Raw genomic sequence first — 14255 nt, forward strand, 5'->3', positions numbered from 1 at the left:
CACTGGGAGGGAGTGAGAGAATGGCTGTGTGGTGTTTAGCTGCCTGCCAGGTTAAACCACAACACTCAGCCATGCTGGTCTCCTGCCTTCTTTGCCTGATTTCTTGCACATGGGAATCCATAGTTCTTGCGCTCTAAGAAAAATGTCCTTAAAGAGCTGCCAGCACTGTTCTGCTCCTTTATCCCTGAAGGCAGTTTCCCAGGGGTTCCCATCCACTAATTCCTTAAACAACTGAAAGTTTGATTTTCTAAGGTTTAGTGTCTTGACTATACTTTTTGCCTGGCCTATATCCCTCAAGACCATGAATTCCACCAGGTCATGATCACTGCAGCCCAGGCTACAACCAGTCTTGACCTCTCCAATAAGTTCCTCTGCATTTGTGAGCAACAGGTCCAGTAATGCTTCTCATCTGGTTGGGCTTTCTACCGCCTGGATTAGGAAGTTATCCTCAATGCGCTCCAAGAGTCTCCTGCACTGCTTACAGCTTGCTGTGCCACTTTTCCAGCAGATGTCAGGGTGATTGAAGTCCCCCAGCAGGATCAGGGCCTGTGAGTGTGATGCTTCCCCTAGTTGAAGTAAGAATGCTTCATCAACAGGGTCCCTTTGATCGGGCAGCCTGTAGTAAACACCAACCACAAGGTTTCTTTTGTTGGCTTGGTCACTAATTTTCACCCATAAGCTGTCAACCTGTGCACTGCTGTTTTTCAAGGACAGAGGGCAACCTTCTTATGCAGAGGGCAACCCTCCCCCTGCCTCTCCTTTCTTGCCTGTCCCTCCTGAACATTTTATAGCCATCTATTGCAGCACTCCAATTGTGTGATTCATCCCACCAAGTTTTAGTGATAGCAATCAGATCATAGCTTTCCAGCTGCACAGTGACTTCCAGCTCCTCCTGCTTGTTACCCACGCTGTGTGCACTGGTATAGAGACACTTCAGTTGGACTGTCAACTGTCTCACCTTTTCGGAGGGTTGGGGGACATTCCTCACTAATCTGCTAGGTGCGCTTATCCACCCTGTTGCTTGTGAGTACACAAGTGTCACAGCTTTGGACACCATCCCCCAAGTTCGCTAGTTTAAAATGTGATTCACTAAGTCAGCCAATCTGCCAGGGAAGATTCTCCTTCCTCTTCTAGATAGGTGGATCCTATCTCTCCCCAATAATCTGTATTCATCAAAGGACATCCCATGACTGTAGAAACCAAAGCCCTGGTGATGACACCAGCCACAAAGCCAGGTGTTGATCTGCATGATGCATCGACTTCTGCCTGCACCCCTATCCCTGACTGGCAAGATAGAGAAGATCACTTGGGCTCCCGTTCCCTTCACTTGTACCCCCAGGGCTCTGAAGTCCTACCTGATCTTGCCCAGGTTATGCTTTACCATGTCATTGGTGCCCACATGGAAAAGTAGTAGGGGATAGTAGTCTGTGCTTTTTACCAGTTGTGGCAGTCTCTCTGTGACATCCTGGATCTTGGCTCCTGGCAAGCAGCAAACTTCCCTTGACTGTATATCAGGCTGGCAGATGGATGTCTCAGTGCCTCTCAGCAGAGTCACCCACTACTAGCACTCGGTGCTTCCTTTGGCAGCTTTTAGTGCGTGCAACTAGTGCAGTTTCTCCCTGTGAGTCTTGCTCATTGGCTTCATCCACTGCTAAGATTTTGCATCTGTTGCTGGTTGGTACATATGAGGAAATGAGGTGAAGTGATATCCTGTTCTCATGGGTCACCAGAGACCATGGCACCTCCTTCTCCAAGGTGCTGTGTATTATTTGCTGTTGATGCTCTTTGTCTGGTAGTCCTTGGAGGTCAGTGCCATGTGGCCCTAATATTTCTTCTTGCAACACCTCAAATAGCAGCTGGTATGGTGCTGTGCTTTGCATTTGTGGCTAAAACAGCATTGATAACGCAACAATGTTTTGGCTATTACTGAACATTGCTTGCACAGCATCAAGGCTTTCTCTGTTTCTCACTCTGTCCCCTCAATGAGTAGGCTGGGGGTTGTAGTGGTCCTGACCAGAAGACCATTTTACATCGAGGAGTTAGGGATGCACATAATAGTTAACCCGAGCAGGCCCAGGCCTGTGTCGCACTGCACAAATCCTTTGACTGCAGGATAAACTCAGCCGGCTCATTGTAACAGAGGAGCCTGCAGGCAGCTCCCGCTTGCTGCGATTAGGCCCTCTGCGTGGCCTTGCCTTCATCTAAGCAAGAAGTTCTCAGGAGAGCATCCTTTCTGTTTGCCAGCAGAAATGATGAATAGAGTTGTTTCCTTGTAAGAAAAGCCTATTATAGCTTGAATGACCTAAATGTGGGAGTCTCCTCTACGAACAGGGTCTGCACAGCATGCTGCATGTGGGTCAGAGTCCTGTTCGATGCTACACTGCTCGGGGTTCCCAGCATCTAAAGGGACATAAGATTATCTACGATTTTCTCTTCTTATAGTGTTAGCTCTAATAAATAGTGAAACAGTTGGGGTCCCCAAGAGCAAGGGATGTTGAAAATACCTTAGACACTCGATTAACATAAATATACAAAGCAAAGGGAAGTTTTTACAATTTGAAAAGTGGTAATGACTGTAAGATAAGGAGGCTCCAGGATGGTCTCACTTCAGATGGCTGGGCCATAGGATGGGCGATGCATGAGATAAGGGAATTGCAACAGCTACCTTGAAGGACGTGGCCTATGTGATCTTCAGACGGAGTTTGCGCAGAAGCAGGGGTCAATCAGCGAACACAGTGAGGAAGACTACAAGCTTTCATCTAAAGACCCCCGACGACCACCAGGGAAAACAACTGCGCATGCGAACGGACATTTGCATATCTCATGGCTATGTAAATGACTTCTCGGAAATCCTATGACTATGTATAACGTTATGGTATATATTCTCTGAAAATTTGCCAAACCGGTGGAGCACTCATGGTGGATAATCCCCAGGGCTGCCCAGCGCTGCAATAAAGAATGCCTGCTTAATAACACACTCTGGTGTTATTGAGTTTTCTTTCGGACTCCTTACTCAGCCGCACCTAGCTTCCCACTTCAGTGAGGAAAGTTAGAAAGCAAGGGGGTTTGGAGAGCTCCGATTTTTGTATCAATAGCATTTTAAATGTTACCTTACAGAATCTGAGTGCCTTTCTTGCTGGGATCATCACAGACCAGCACCTCCTGGTGCAAAACAGGGGTATGTAAGAAGCTGGGAGGGGACACAGCTGGGACAGCTGACCCAGATTGACCAAAGGGATATTCCATACCATATGATGTCGTGCTCAGCAATAAAAGCTCAGGGAAAGGAGGAGGAAGGGGGGGGGGATGTTTGTGATTATAGCATTTGTCTTCTAAGTAACCATGATACATGCTGAGGCCCTGCTTTCCAGGAAGTGGCTAAATATCTGCCTGTCGATGGAAAGCAGTAAATTAATTCCTCTTTTTCCTTTGCTTGCATGTGCAGGTTTTGCTTTCCCTATTAAACTGTCATTATCCTGATCCATGAGTCTTCTCCCTTCTATTTTGTCCCCATCCCATGGGAGAGGGTATAGAGTGAGCGGCTGTCTGGGTGTTTGGTTGTTGGCTGGGGTCAACCTACCACAGTCCTTTTGGTGCTCAATGTGAGGCCCAAGATAACAGTTTTGATTTGAGCATGCTATAGCTGTGTACTGGGTCTGGCTGGGATGGAGTTAATTATCTTCATAGCAGCCTGTAGGGTGCTGTGTTTTGGATTTGTGACTAAAACAGTGTTGACAACACACCAGTGTTTTAGCTGTTAATGAACATTGTTTGAACAGCATCAAGGTTTTCTCTTTTTTTCCCACTCTGCCCCCCCCCCCAGTGAGTAGGCTGAGGGTACACAAGAAGTTGGGAGAGGACATAGCCAAGACAGCTGACCCAGATTGACCAAAGGGATATTCCATACCATATGATGCCATGCTCAGCAATAAAAGCTCAGGGAAAGGAGGAAGCAGCAGAGATGTTTTTGGTTATGGCATTTGTCTTCCCAAGTAACTGTTAACATGTGCTGAGGGCCTGCTTTCCTGGCCATGGCTAAACATCTGATTGCTGATGGGAAACAGTGAATTAATTCCTTTTTTGCTTTATTACATGCACAGCTTTTACTTTCCCTAATAAACTGTCATTATCACAACCATGAATCTTCTTGTCGTCCTTCTGTTTTTCTTCCTGTCCCACAAGAGACGGGAGTGAGTGAGAAGCTGTGTGGATGTTTGGCTGTTGGCCAGGGTCAGCTCACCACATTTAGCACAGCTTCCAGTGTTTGACTCTAGGAGCAATTACTGTGTCATACTAGGATTCTTTTTCTTTTATAAAAAATAAAGGACAGAATTAACAGCAGTGGGCAGTAGTGAAACTGGAACTCATGTAAGGTTTCTTGGTTCCCATCACAGTCCCTACCTAATTTCCACCTTCCTCTGAATTGTCTGATGAGAAGCAACTGCTGTAGCAAGACGATCCATTTTGCTTGTGTCCTAGTTAGTAATTTGCACCATACACTGAAATCAAGTTCCAGTGCAAAACTAAGAGCCAGTACTGATGAAAAATGAAATGATTTTAAGTCACCTAGCAATTCAGAGTTAGCCAAGTAGAGCTGGAAGATAATGGTTGTTGACAGCTGTAACTTAGACCAATCCAAAAATTTTCATGAATGCAATGAAAGGCAGCTTTATCATTCCAGGATGATCTTCCAGATAAATTGTAGTTTGCAAAACACTGAACTGTTACAATATTTTTGTAATGGAAAGTCTTAGTAAACTAAATATAGTCTTAGTGAACTATATATATCTATAAGTACCATTCTACTACTATTTCTATAATCTTCCCACTCTTTAAAAAACAGAATTGTCCACTTTCATAATCTAGGAGTGAATTGCAGGTCCAAGTGTAAATTCTCATCCCTCAGTGAAAGAAGACTAGTAATTCATAGGAAAGGGACTAGAGTTCCTCAGTATGCAGGCTAAGACAGGTGAACATATTTTCTGTGGTTTGGTTTACTCTTGTGATCAGTCAAGATCAGTGGAGTTGCAGAAGAGTATATGGAAACCGATTTACTAGTTAAAGATATAGTAGAAAGACAGCATCTATTAAGAAAGTAGGATGCTTTTCCCATGAGTTTGTCTTTCTTATTTGTCTTTTCACCTACTTTTTAAGAAACAGATGATGCCCCTCAATTTTCAAGGTCCACATTACAGGGCTGATGTCTGCCAATATATTTTCTTGTCCTCAGATAAATTGATATCGGTAAGACTCAGCTCTGAAGGCATTACAACCAGATATCACAGAATCACAGAATCAATCAGGTTGGAAGAGACCTCTGGGATCATCGAGTCCAACCATTGCCCTGACACCACCATGGCAACTAGACCATGGCACTAAGTGCCATGTCCAGTCTTTTCTTAAACACATCCAGAGATGGTGACTCCACCACCTCCCTGGGCAGCCACTTCCAATGTCTAATGACCCTTGCTGAGAAGAAATGCTTCCTAATGTCCAACTGAACCTCCCCTGGCGAAGCTTGAGGCTGTGTCCTCTTGTCCTATCGCTGGTTGCCTGGGAGAAGAGGCCGACTCCCACTCCACTACAACCTCCCTTCAGGTAGTTGTAGACTGCACTAAGGTCACCTCTGAGCCTCCTCTTCTCCAGGCTAAACAACCCCAGCTCCCTCAGCCGTTCCTCGTAGGTCAGACCCTCCACCAGCTTGGTCGCCCTCCTCTGGACTCGCTCCAACACCTCAACATCTTTCTTGAAGTGTGGGGCCCAGAACTGGACACAGCATTCAAGGTGCGGCCTCACCAGTGCCGAGTACACAGGGACGATATTAACTGCTTCTTGACAATAGACACTCATCCCAGCACCACAACACATTATTATGGACTGTCTGTACATATTTGCTTTATATACACCTTATAGTTTCCGTACACTGATATGTAACTGACTTAATTTTGACTTAACTTCCTTTTGTCAGGATTGCTCCCAACCTTATTAATATATTTGCTATCAAAATTACAGTTGGATTTGCTAACTAAAATGTTATTTCTTTATATATATTCTTAAACATTTAACTACAGAGAAAACCGATAGTCTCTTGAAAAATGTTTGTTTTGTTAACTAGGCCATTCAACTGAAAAAAGTAGATTTCTAGCAAGTAAAACTACAAAGGACTCATTTCAGGTCTGGCATGTTACAGAGATAGATACATAATGACAAGGACTCAGCAATTTTAAGAATAGGTTAATGGTAATCTCTGGAGGAGTCCAAAATAATTGGACTGCGTAGATCAGTTCTTGAAACCTGCCTTGCAGAAGATTCATCAGACATATTTTTGAGTTGATTATAGCTCTAATTAATGTTACAAAATGTTACAGTGAAAATAGATTTTTCTCAGTTTATTTTCAGTTCCAGGCCTTGGAAAAAGAGCAGGCGGGCTGTGGGGCTTCAAATAAGACTGAATTCAGATACTGACAAACAAGAATCTTTTTCTTCTTAGATACAAAGCCAGTACTGAGGCTTTTTGGGGAAGAGAATGGAAACTTTAGTGGAACATAAAAGGAAATACTTTCCCCTATGGAGGAATCTTTAACAACACAGAAATTTTTCCTGTCTATTGGCCTCACTTCTGCCAACTCTGAAGATTTTGTGACTGGCAACTATAAGATATTTTGTACTTGCAAGTATCTTTTCATTCATGTATTAAAAACCGCACTTCAGATTCTGAGTCAGTCAAGGAAACAACATGCTCATGCCAGGTTTTGGATTTCTCTAGGTAGGTATCAGTACTGCAACATAGCACTCTTTCCCCCTGTGTCTGTGGGAAAAGGGACACCATGCAAATAATCCATTGTCACTTACATACAGAAGAAAAACATGAAATAAAGACTGCTGATATCCTGACATTTTTTACAATCACCATTTTGATAAGAAAATAGAGTTGTAAAGATGTAAGAGAGTAAAACATCTCTATTTTCAGATTAAATAGCTTCTTTTGTCTATGTATCTCATGGAAGAAGGAAAATGATGCTACCCTGTATCTCTACCTGGATTTCAGCACTTGTTTTTCATGGAACAGAAGCTTCCTATCATGATCTTCTCTCCACATCATGGTCCTGGAAATCTGAATTGTTCCTTTCACATCATCAGCTCAAGTATGTGAAGTGGAAATCTCTATTGTGTCCCATCTTAAAGGACTGTTTCAATTCCAGAGCGGCATTTTCTCCTACTGCTGCACAGAGAGAGTTTGGCAGTGAGGAGAAAAAGAACTGAGCTTTGATGACCAGGAGGTGCAAGCTCACTCATATGAGCAATCCAATCTTTGACTACAATTGAAGTTTGGCCTTGCACTATAAGTTGCAATTTTTTCCATCCTAGTATTCTGTACTTCTAGTATCCAAAGTGGTAACTGGCTATTTAATTTATGACAAAACTTATGAGAGGCAACATATGCTTTAATTCCTTGGCTTGCTTTTAGGCATTGGGGTTGAGATCTTCAATGCAAAGAGATGCTCAGTATGATATTCTTAATTGTCTAGGTCTAACTTTCATTGAAATTTGAACATCTTAAATGTCTGGCTTGTGGCATGACCAACAAAGTTCTTAATTCTAAAATTCAATTCTAATATTTTATCATAAGAAATTGTTATAAAATTGTATTCAAGCATTTTCAAGCTCCAACCATCAACTGGCACCATTTCCTATTCCTGAAATTTTGAAATGCGTTGTGCTGTACTATTTCACAAATTGAATATTTGTTGGTTAGAGATATCCCTTCCTTTCAATCTATTTACTTTTGTTAAAAAAAAAAACCTCTCAAGTATTGTACCATATAATGACACATAGTTTAGAAGAGGACCTTTTCTACAAACTTTTAAATGGTATTATGGAGGATTTTCTATCCTAAAGTTCCTGTAATCATAATTTTTCTGAATACCTGAAAAAAACCTGGTGGTACAGGACCTACTGGCATGCCATCTCCTGAGGGAATGTTTCCTAGCACTGGACTGGGAGCTGCTGCAGCACTCTGAAAAGAACAAAGGGAGAATAAACCTTTGTCATTGCATGGTAGGCATAAAAAAAACAAAACAAAAATCCCCAAAAAACCTGCCATGACCAAAATGCAGAAAGTAATTCTCCAGATATGTCATAATGTCATTGTTTCATCTAAAGGTAAATTAAAATTGTATAGTGTTTAGTCTTATTTTATACAAGCAGAATGATTTGTTAAAGATGACAAGTGTATGTTGAGGGGAAGGATGCTAGAGATTGTATGGATATACAAATATGTATTGACTAGATAGATCTTGACTAGAGGTTTTTTTTTTTTAAATGTATCTCAGTGTGTCTATATATACACAAGCGAGAATGTAACTTGCACACTTTTTTTTTGTATTATGTGCATAAACATTCCCAGACATGCATACAGATATATATGTAGCATAAGGAAATTAATGTATGCATTTTTATGAGCAATTTCCAAACACTTTAAAGATAATTTAAGCAGACTGTAACATTCTTTCAGAATTATATCAAGCTTCAAAACATGATTCTGTTACAAATAGTACAAGAAGGAATGCTTGCAGTACTACTAGTAATACTCATGATTTTACCAACCCTCAAAATAACCATGATAAATTAGAAAAATTCAGGTTACATTTTTGGAAAGGAAAAAAACAAAAAGGTATTTCTAAGTGAATCAAAGAATGAAATTAATTACCTTTCCAAATCCTTCAGATGGAAGAAGCAAGTAAAGAATATTGCTTCTGGCAATTTATAAGCAGGAGATTATCACAAAAAGGAAAGTCAAACCATTATTGTTATGTATTGGAACCTCAGTCACTTTTAATTTCCATCAGTCTTCCTTCCTGCGATATGTTTCTGTTAGGGCACAACTGAATCACCTATAAAGACTTACAGTCTTTCATAAAAGTACTCATGCGCACACAATGCAAAGTGAGCCGCTTGCAGTTCACTAATGATCTGCCAATATCTGCCCTACAGACATTTATTAACTTATTACTGCATATACTCTCACACTTGCTATCAAAACGATGCAGATCTGTAAATTATATTTCCAGGTGTTTGTCACACTGTCTAGGAAATTAAAGAATAATGCTGGAAAGATTTGAAAACTGGCACAAAGATGGACTGACCTTTTTAAACCAAGCAAAAAGGAAATATTCAGTTAATTACCAAAGATTTTTCAAAGGCCTAAACTGTGCTTTAGAATCAATCTTTTGAACAACTACCAGTAACACATTTAGCATCTAAGCTGTATGTTCTTCTCAAACAAAAGTCTAGAACGTGCTATTAAAGCATGAAGATTGTAATAAGTACTGGCTTCAGAACTGAGTATGAGACTTTTGATTCCCTAGAAAATCCTGTAATAAAGGCCATTCCTATCACAGAATCCCAGACTGGTTGGGGTTGGAAGGGACCTCTGGAGACCATCTAGTCCAACCCCCTGCCAAAGCAGGTTCCCCCAGAGCACATTGCACAGGGTTGCGTCCAGGCGGGTTTTGAATATCTCCAGAGAAGGAGACTCCCCCCCTCCCTGGGCAGCCTGTTCCAGTGCTCTACCACCCTCAAAGTAAAGTTTTTCCTCATATTCAGATGGAACTTCCCATGGTTCAGTTTGTGCCCGTTGCCCCTTGTCCTGTCACTGGGCACCACTGAGAAGAGTCTGGCCCCATCCTCTTGACACCTGCCCCTAAGTTTTTTGTAAGCATTGATAAGATTCCCCCCTCAGTCTTCTCTTCTCCAGGCTAAACAGACCCAGCTCCCTCAGCCTCTCCTCATAAGAGAGATGCCCCAGTCCCCTAATCATCTTTGTAGCCCTTCGCTGGACTCTCTCCAGTAGTTCCTTGTCTTTCTTGAACTGGGGGGGCCCAGAACTGCACACAGGACTCCAGGTGTGGCAGCCTCACTAGGGCAGCGTAGAGGGGCAGGATAACCTCCCTTGACCTGTTGGCCACATTCTTCCTAATGCACCCCAGGACACCATTGGCCTTCCTGGCCACAAGGGCACATTGTTGGCTCATGGTAAACTTCTTGTCCACCAGAACTCTGAGGTCCTTCTCTGCAGAGCTGCTTTCCAGCAGGTCACCCCCCAGCCTGTACTGGTGCATGGGGTTATTCCTCCCTAGGTGCAGGACCCTACACTTGCCTTTGTTGAACTTCATGAGGGTCCTCTCTGCCCAGCTCTCCAGCCTGTCCAGGTCTCGCTGAATGGCAGCACAGCCTTCTGGTGTATCGGCCACTCCTCCCAGTTTTGTCTCATCAGCAAACTTGCTGAGGGTACACTCAGTCCCTTCATCCAGGTCATTGATGAATAAGTTATGTTATGTAACAGAACAAGAGGCAACGGGCACAAACTGAAACTTTGGATCAATGTTAAAATATTAATTGCAATTGACAAAAAAAGAGTCACATGAATTTGAAGTAGCAACCACATTTGAATCATAATATCTTTTTGTGAAGGACTAACATAAACCTATCAAGTTATTGTATAAAGCTTCAGCAAATAAAGATGATTATCTGCTAGTAATGGCCATTCCTTGAACACTGTCTGAAGTTCATGGGATTGGAGTATGAGGCTGCTTAGATGCATGAAAAAGCATACTACGCCCTAGAATATCTCAGGTCCTTCTTCTAGGTCTGTGGCACTACCTTGGACTCCCAGAGGGGAAAATAAGCAAGTTGTGTGAATGCACAGAAATAACTCCTGAAGAACAATGTCATTTTGTTATCCTTCTTTTCTTTTGCATGGCATCTGTGTCTGCCCACTAATTACTCTCAGAATATCTATATTTCCAAAGAATAGACAAGAAAGTTCTGGGGAGTTTTTTAGGCAAAAAATGGACTTGGTTAAACTGAGCATCAGATCATAATGTCAAGTAAAATCATGAACAGATGTACAGGTTTTCTAGCTACAGAATGACAACAGTAACATCACTGATGGAGAAAACTGATTCTGTTAAAAGCTTGAACAACCTAAAATGTCCAAAATGCTCCACACTGCAGCCTTAAACTAAGAGAAAATAGCCCATTAAAAGGGCATTAATAATTATGAACCTGATTACAATATCATACCTCCTTGCATACTAATGTCTTATTGTCCCTATGCTACCTTAGATGTGTCTGTCTTTAGTGGTCATGTGTGAAGCACTGTAATATGTCCAACAGAGTTGATGTTACAGAATAAAGCATTTGAATGGACTAAAATAAATCACTGGGCAAGCATATGTCAACAGTATCAAGTCAGTTATTCAAAATCCTGTAAGTGGAGAGATCTCAAAAAAAGAACCAAGTAGCACCTCCTTTGATATATGACTGGTTTTCTGAAGGCTCCCACCACAAGTTCCACATTTGCTCACATTATTTAAACTAAATTATATCAGGCATTAATGCATGTCAGAGTGCCTTAATGAACAATGGAAAATGAGACCTCTGCCAGACTATCCTGGTTATGAAACAATGTAAGAGGAGAGGGTGACTTCTCATGGTACAGCGTTCCTATAGGGATATGGCGATCTGCCCCAGGAGAGTTCACTGTTTTCCATGCTTCAAAAATCACTTTAAAACAGAACAGAGCAAAAGAAAAAATGGTAAACATATTCTTAACAGGTAAAAAAGAAAGAGAGAAAGAAATAATGACTATTCCAAAACAGAGTGGAAAAAAAGTTTAAAATTATATCTGCTAGGATTTCTATTAACCATTAAACTTTCCTAACAAAGCTTTATTTTAAAATATGCCTAAAGTTAACATTTAGGTAATTATGTTTTTTTAAAAATATATTTTGATTACAATTTGACTTAGCAATGATACCAGAGGAATCCAGCTTCATTCATTCAAACTGAGGGAATAGTACACAATTTTCAAGGCCTGATAAAATGGCTGCTGTAATAGTAGCAGCCATGCAGAACAATTCTTTGTCTACTGAGCTACAGGCATAGCAATGTTCACATAGCAATGAATGAACATAAGTCTATCTCACATATTTATAGATGTAAAGAAATGTATTACTTCTGGAGATGCTGGCACTATTGATTCCTATGAAGGGGGTATGGCTCTAAAGTGAACATGTTTTAGGAGGAGTGATTCTTGTACAACTTTGTTAATGGAGAAGACATATAGAAAGGAGCCTGACAAAGTAAATATATGGGTTTGGACAGTTTCTACAGCCTTCTCAAAGAGCTATTTGTTTGAGGACTGAAGCCCCATTTTGGAAAGCTGCTCTGAGGGTGGCGAAAAGATCTGAACAATGCTATCATACAGTAATAAAAAAGAGGTTGGCAAAAGGAATTCTTTGTGATAATGAAGGGAGAAGGAAAGTAACATCTTGTGGAAGTGATTACGCCACAAATGATCCAGACTGAATTAATTATTCTCAGTTCTAATGGTTTCTGGAGAAAAAGGTCTCAACTAGAAGGGAACCAGCTCTTTGCTTCATGCTAGTTACTAAAAATTAGTTTAATTTACTCTGTTAATGTTGGTCATTTTTTGTTTGTGGACCATGATGTTACAAGGAGGTATTCAAAATGTTGGCTTTAATTGTCCTAAATTATTTGAGACTTGATTACATTGTGTAGTTTATGGACACTACGTAAAACCATTTCTCCTCTGTATTTCTGGGAGTGGGAAGGAGGACAGAATGATGCAAAGTGGGAGTGGCTACAATAGTAGGTCAGTTTTATCACACCTTGCTAAATAATGGTAAGTCTGTGTTGCTTTATAATTGTAAGAATTTTGTAGTTATAGGCATTCCACAGTACTTTAGGCTTAGGTGTTCATGAAATTACAATTTCTATCTTTTATTATGTAATGTACTGGGGTTTGTTTGGGTTTCCCCCCCCCCCCCCCCAAAGAACAATGAAGTTCCAAAACCAGAAATAAAGCATTTTCAGTGTTTTAGGTATTATGTTTTCTAGCCTGCACTATACGACAAACATTTTTAAAACTTATATCAGGTAGATCAATAAAAAAACCTGCACCAGCTGCATTTAAATATTCTTATTTAGCCTGTTCTGATGAATTATTCAGTTCTCTTTCACAGTCTCACTACAAACCATGGCTTCTTTTTGCGTGCATTACAAGTTGTTCATAATTTATATTTCCATTCCATTTCCAAATTTAAAAGTTTGCAATATTTGAAAATTGTTTTCCCTGCTTTTCATAAAAAGAAAATTTAAATTGTTTAATCTCTTCATATATTTTACCTCCTTAACATGGAAAACTATTTGTTTTTTTCTCTCTAAAATACTGAATTTATGGTATCTCTTTACAATTATTAATTAAAATGGTTTACTTGAATAACAACTACTGTGAACATTCATTGATCTACCCAAGCAACACTAGACAATGTAAAAATAGATGTTTATATAAAAAAATTAAAACTAGTGTCTGATCAGTAGCTGCCGATAGCCATGGTTTAGACTAATTTTTACCAATACAGAAATTACAAAGTAAATACAAAATAAAAATACCAATAGATTAGTTATTCCATTAATTCAGTAGCTGCAAATATTGAAACCACATATAAAAAATCATAAGAGCAACTTGCAATACACAGGTCATTTCCTGAAGCTATCACAAAAAGTGGTTTGTGACACCAGCTCACAGGGCAAATTCCATATGCGATCAAAATATTTTACAAAGAAAGGACTTGAGTTTATCCATAAAAATCCTAATATCTCTCATGCATTAATCTGGACATTACATTTTAGGTATTTTGCTTAGAGCAAGACATCCTTATTTTTGTCCAAAGGAAGAATTTAACATGTGTTACTAAATTTTTCCACAAAAAAGGCAATCTCCAATTTTTTAGAAGTCTATTTGGAATGAATAAGAGAAGTTGGATCTCTCATATAGGGCGGATCTATGGCCACTCTTACCAACTCAGTTCCCTCATCACCCAACCCTCCTTCACAAATATCTTCCACATCAGCTCTAATTCTTCACCTTTAGCTGGACAATACTAGTTTCTGATGAATTCCTAGAGGTGGCTGATACCCACTTCTTCCTCAGCTGCATCAAGCAAACCCCTCCTGCTACTGGTTTATTTGGAGGCAGTGCCCTTGTCCTCTGTGGCAAAGTATGAGCACGTTACAGGTGAGTTGTGCTGTGAAGACCAAGCAAGTAAAAGTTCATGCTGGACTCCAGGCATGGACAAGCTAGTGCCTCTAGATTACACTGAAACTGCTAGCACTACTGTCCATGAAGCAGGCAAGTTCAAACTACTGATGATGCTAAAGCTGGCATC

General features: G+C 40.6%; 1 protein-coding gene across 17 annotated transcripts in view; it reads right to left on the minus strand.

Moving 5' to 3' along the window:
- The window catches only part of LOC137677132 (single-stranded DNA-binding protein 2-like), a 205831-nt gene that overhangs the window by 63144 nt on the left and 128432 nt on the right, over positions 1-14255 (minus strand). For 12 of the 17 annotated variants that reach the window (XM_068424333.1, XM_068424324.1, XM_068424334.1 and 9 more), the window contains one exon: positions 7928-8017. The exons of the other annotated variants lie outside the window; for them this stretch is intronic. In XM_068424333.1, coding sequence (XP_068280434.1) covers positions 7928-8017 — 90 coding nt within the window. The remainder of the gene's footprint in view (positions 1-7927; positions 8018-14255) is intronic. 17 annotated transcript variants of the gene reach the window in all.

This window comes from Nyctibius grandis (genome assembly GCF_013368605.1).
Source record: "Nyctibius grandis isolate bNycGra1 chromosome W unlocalized genomic scaffold, bNycGra1.pri SUPER_W_unloc_1, whole genome shotgun sequence".
NCBI classification, from domain to species: Eukaryota; Metazoa; Chordata; class Aves; order Nyctibiiformes; family Nyctibiidae; genus Nyctibius; species Nyctibius grandis.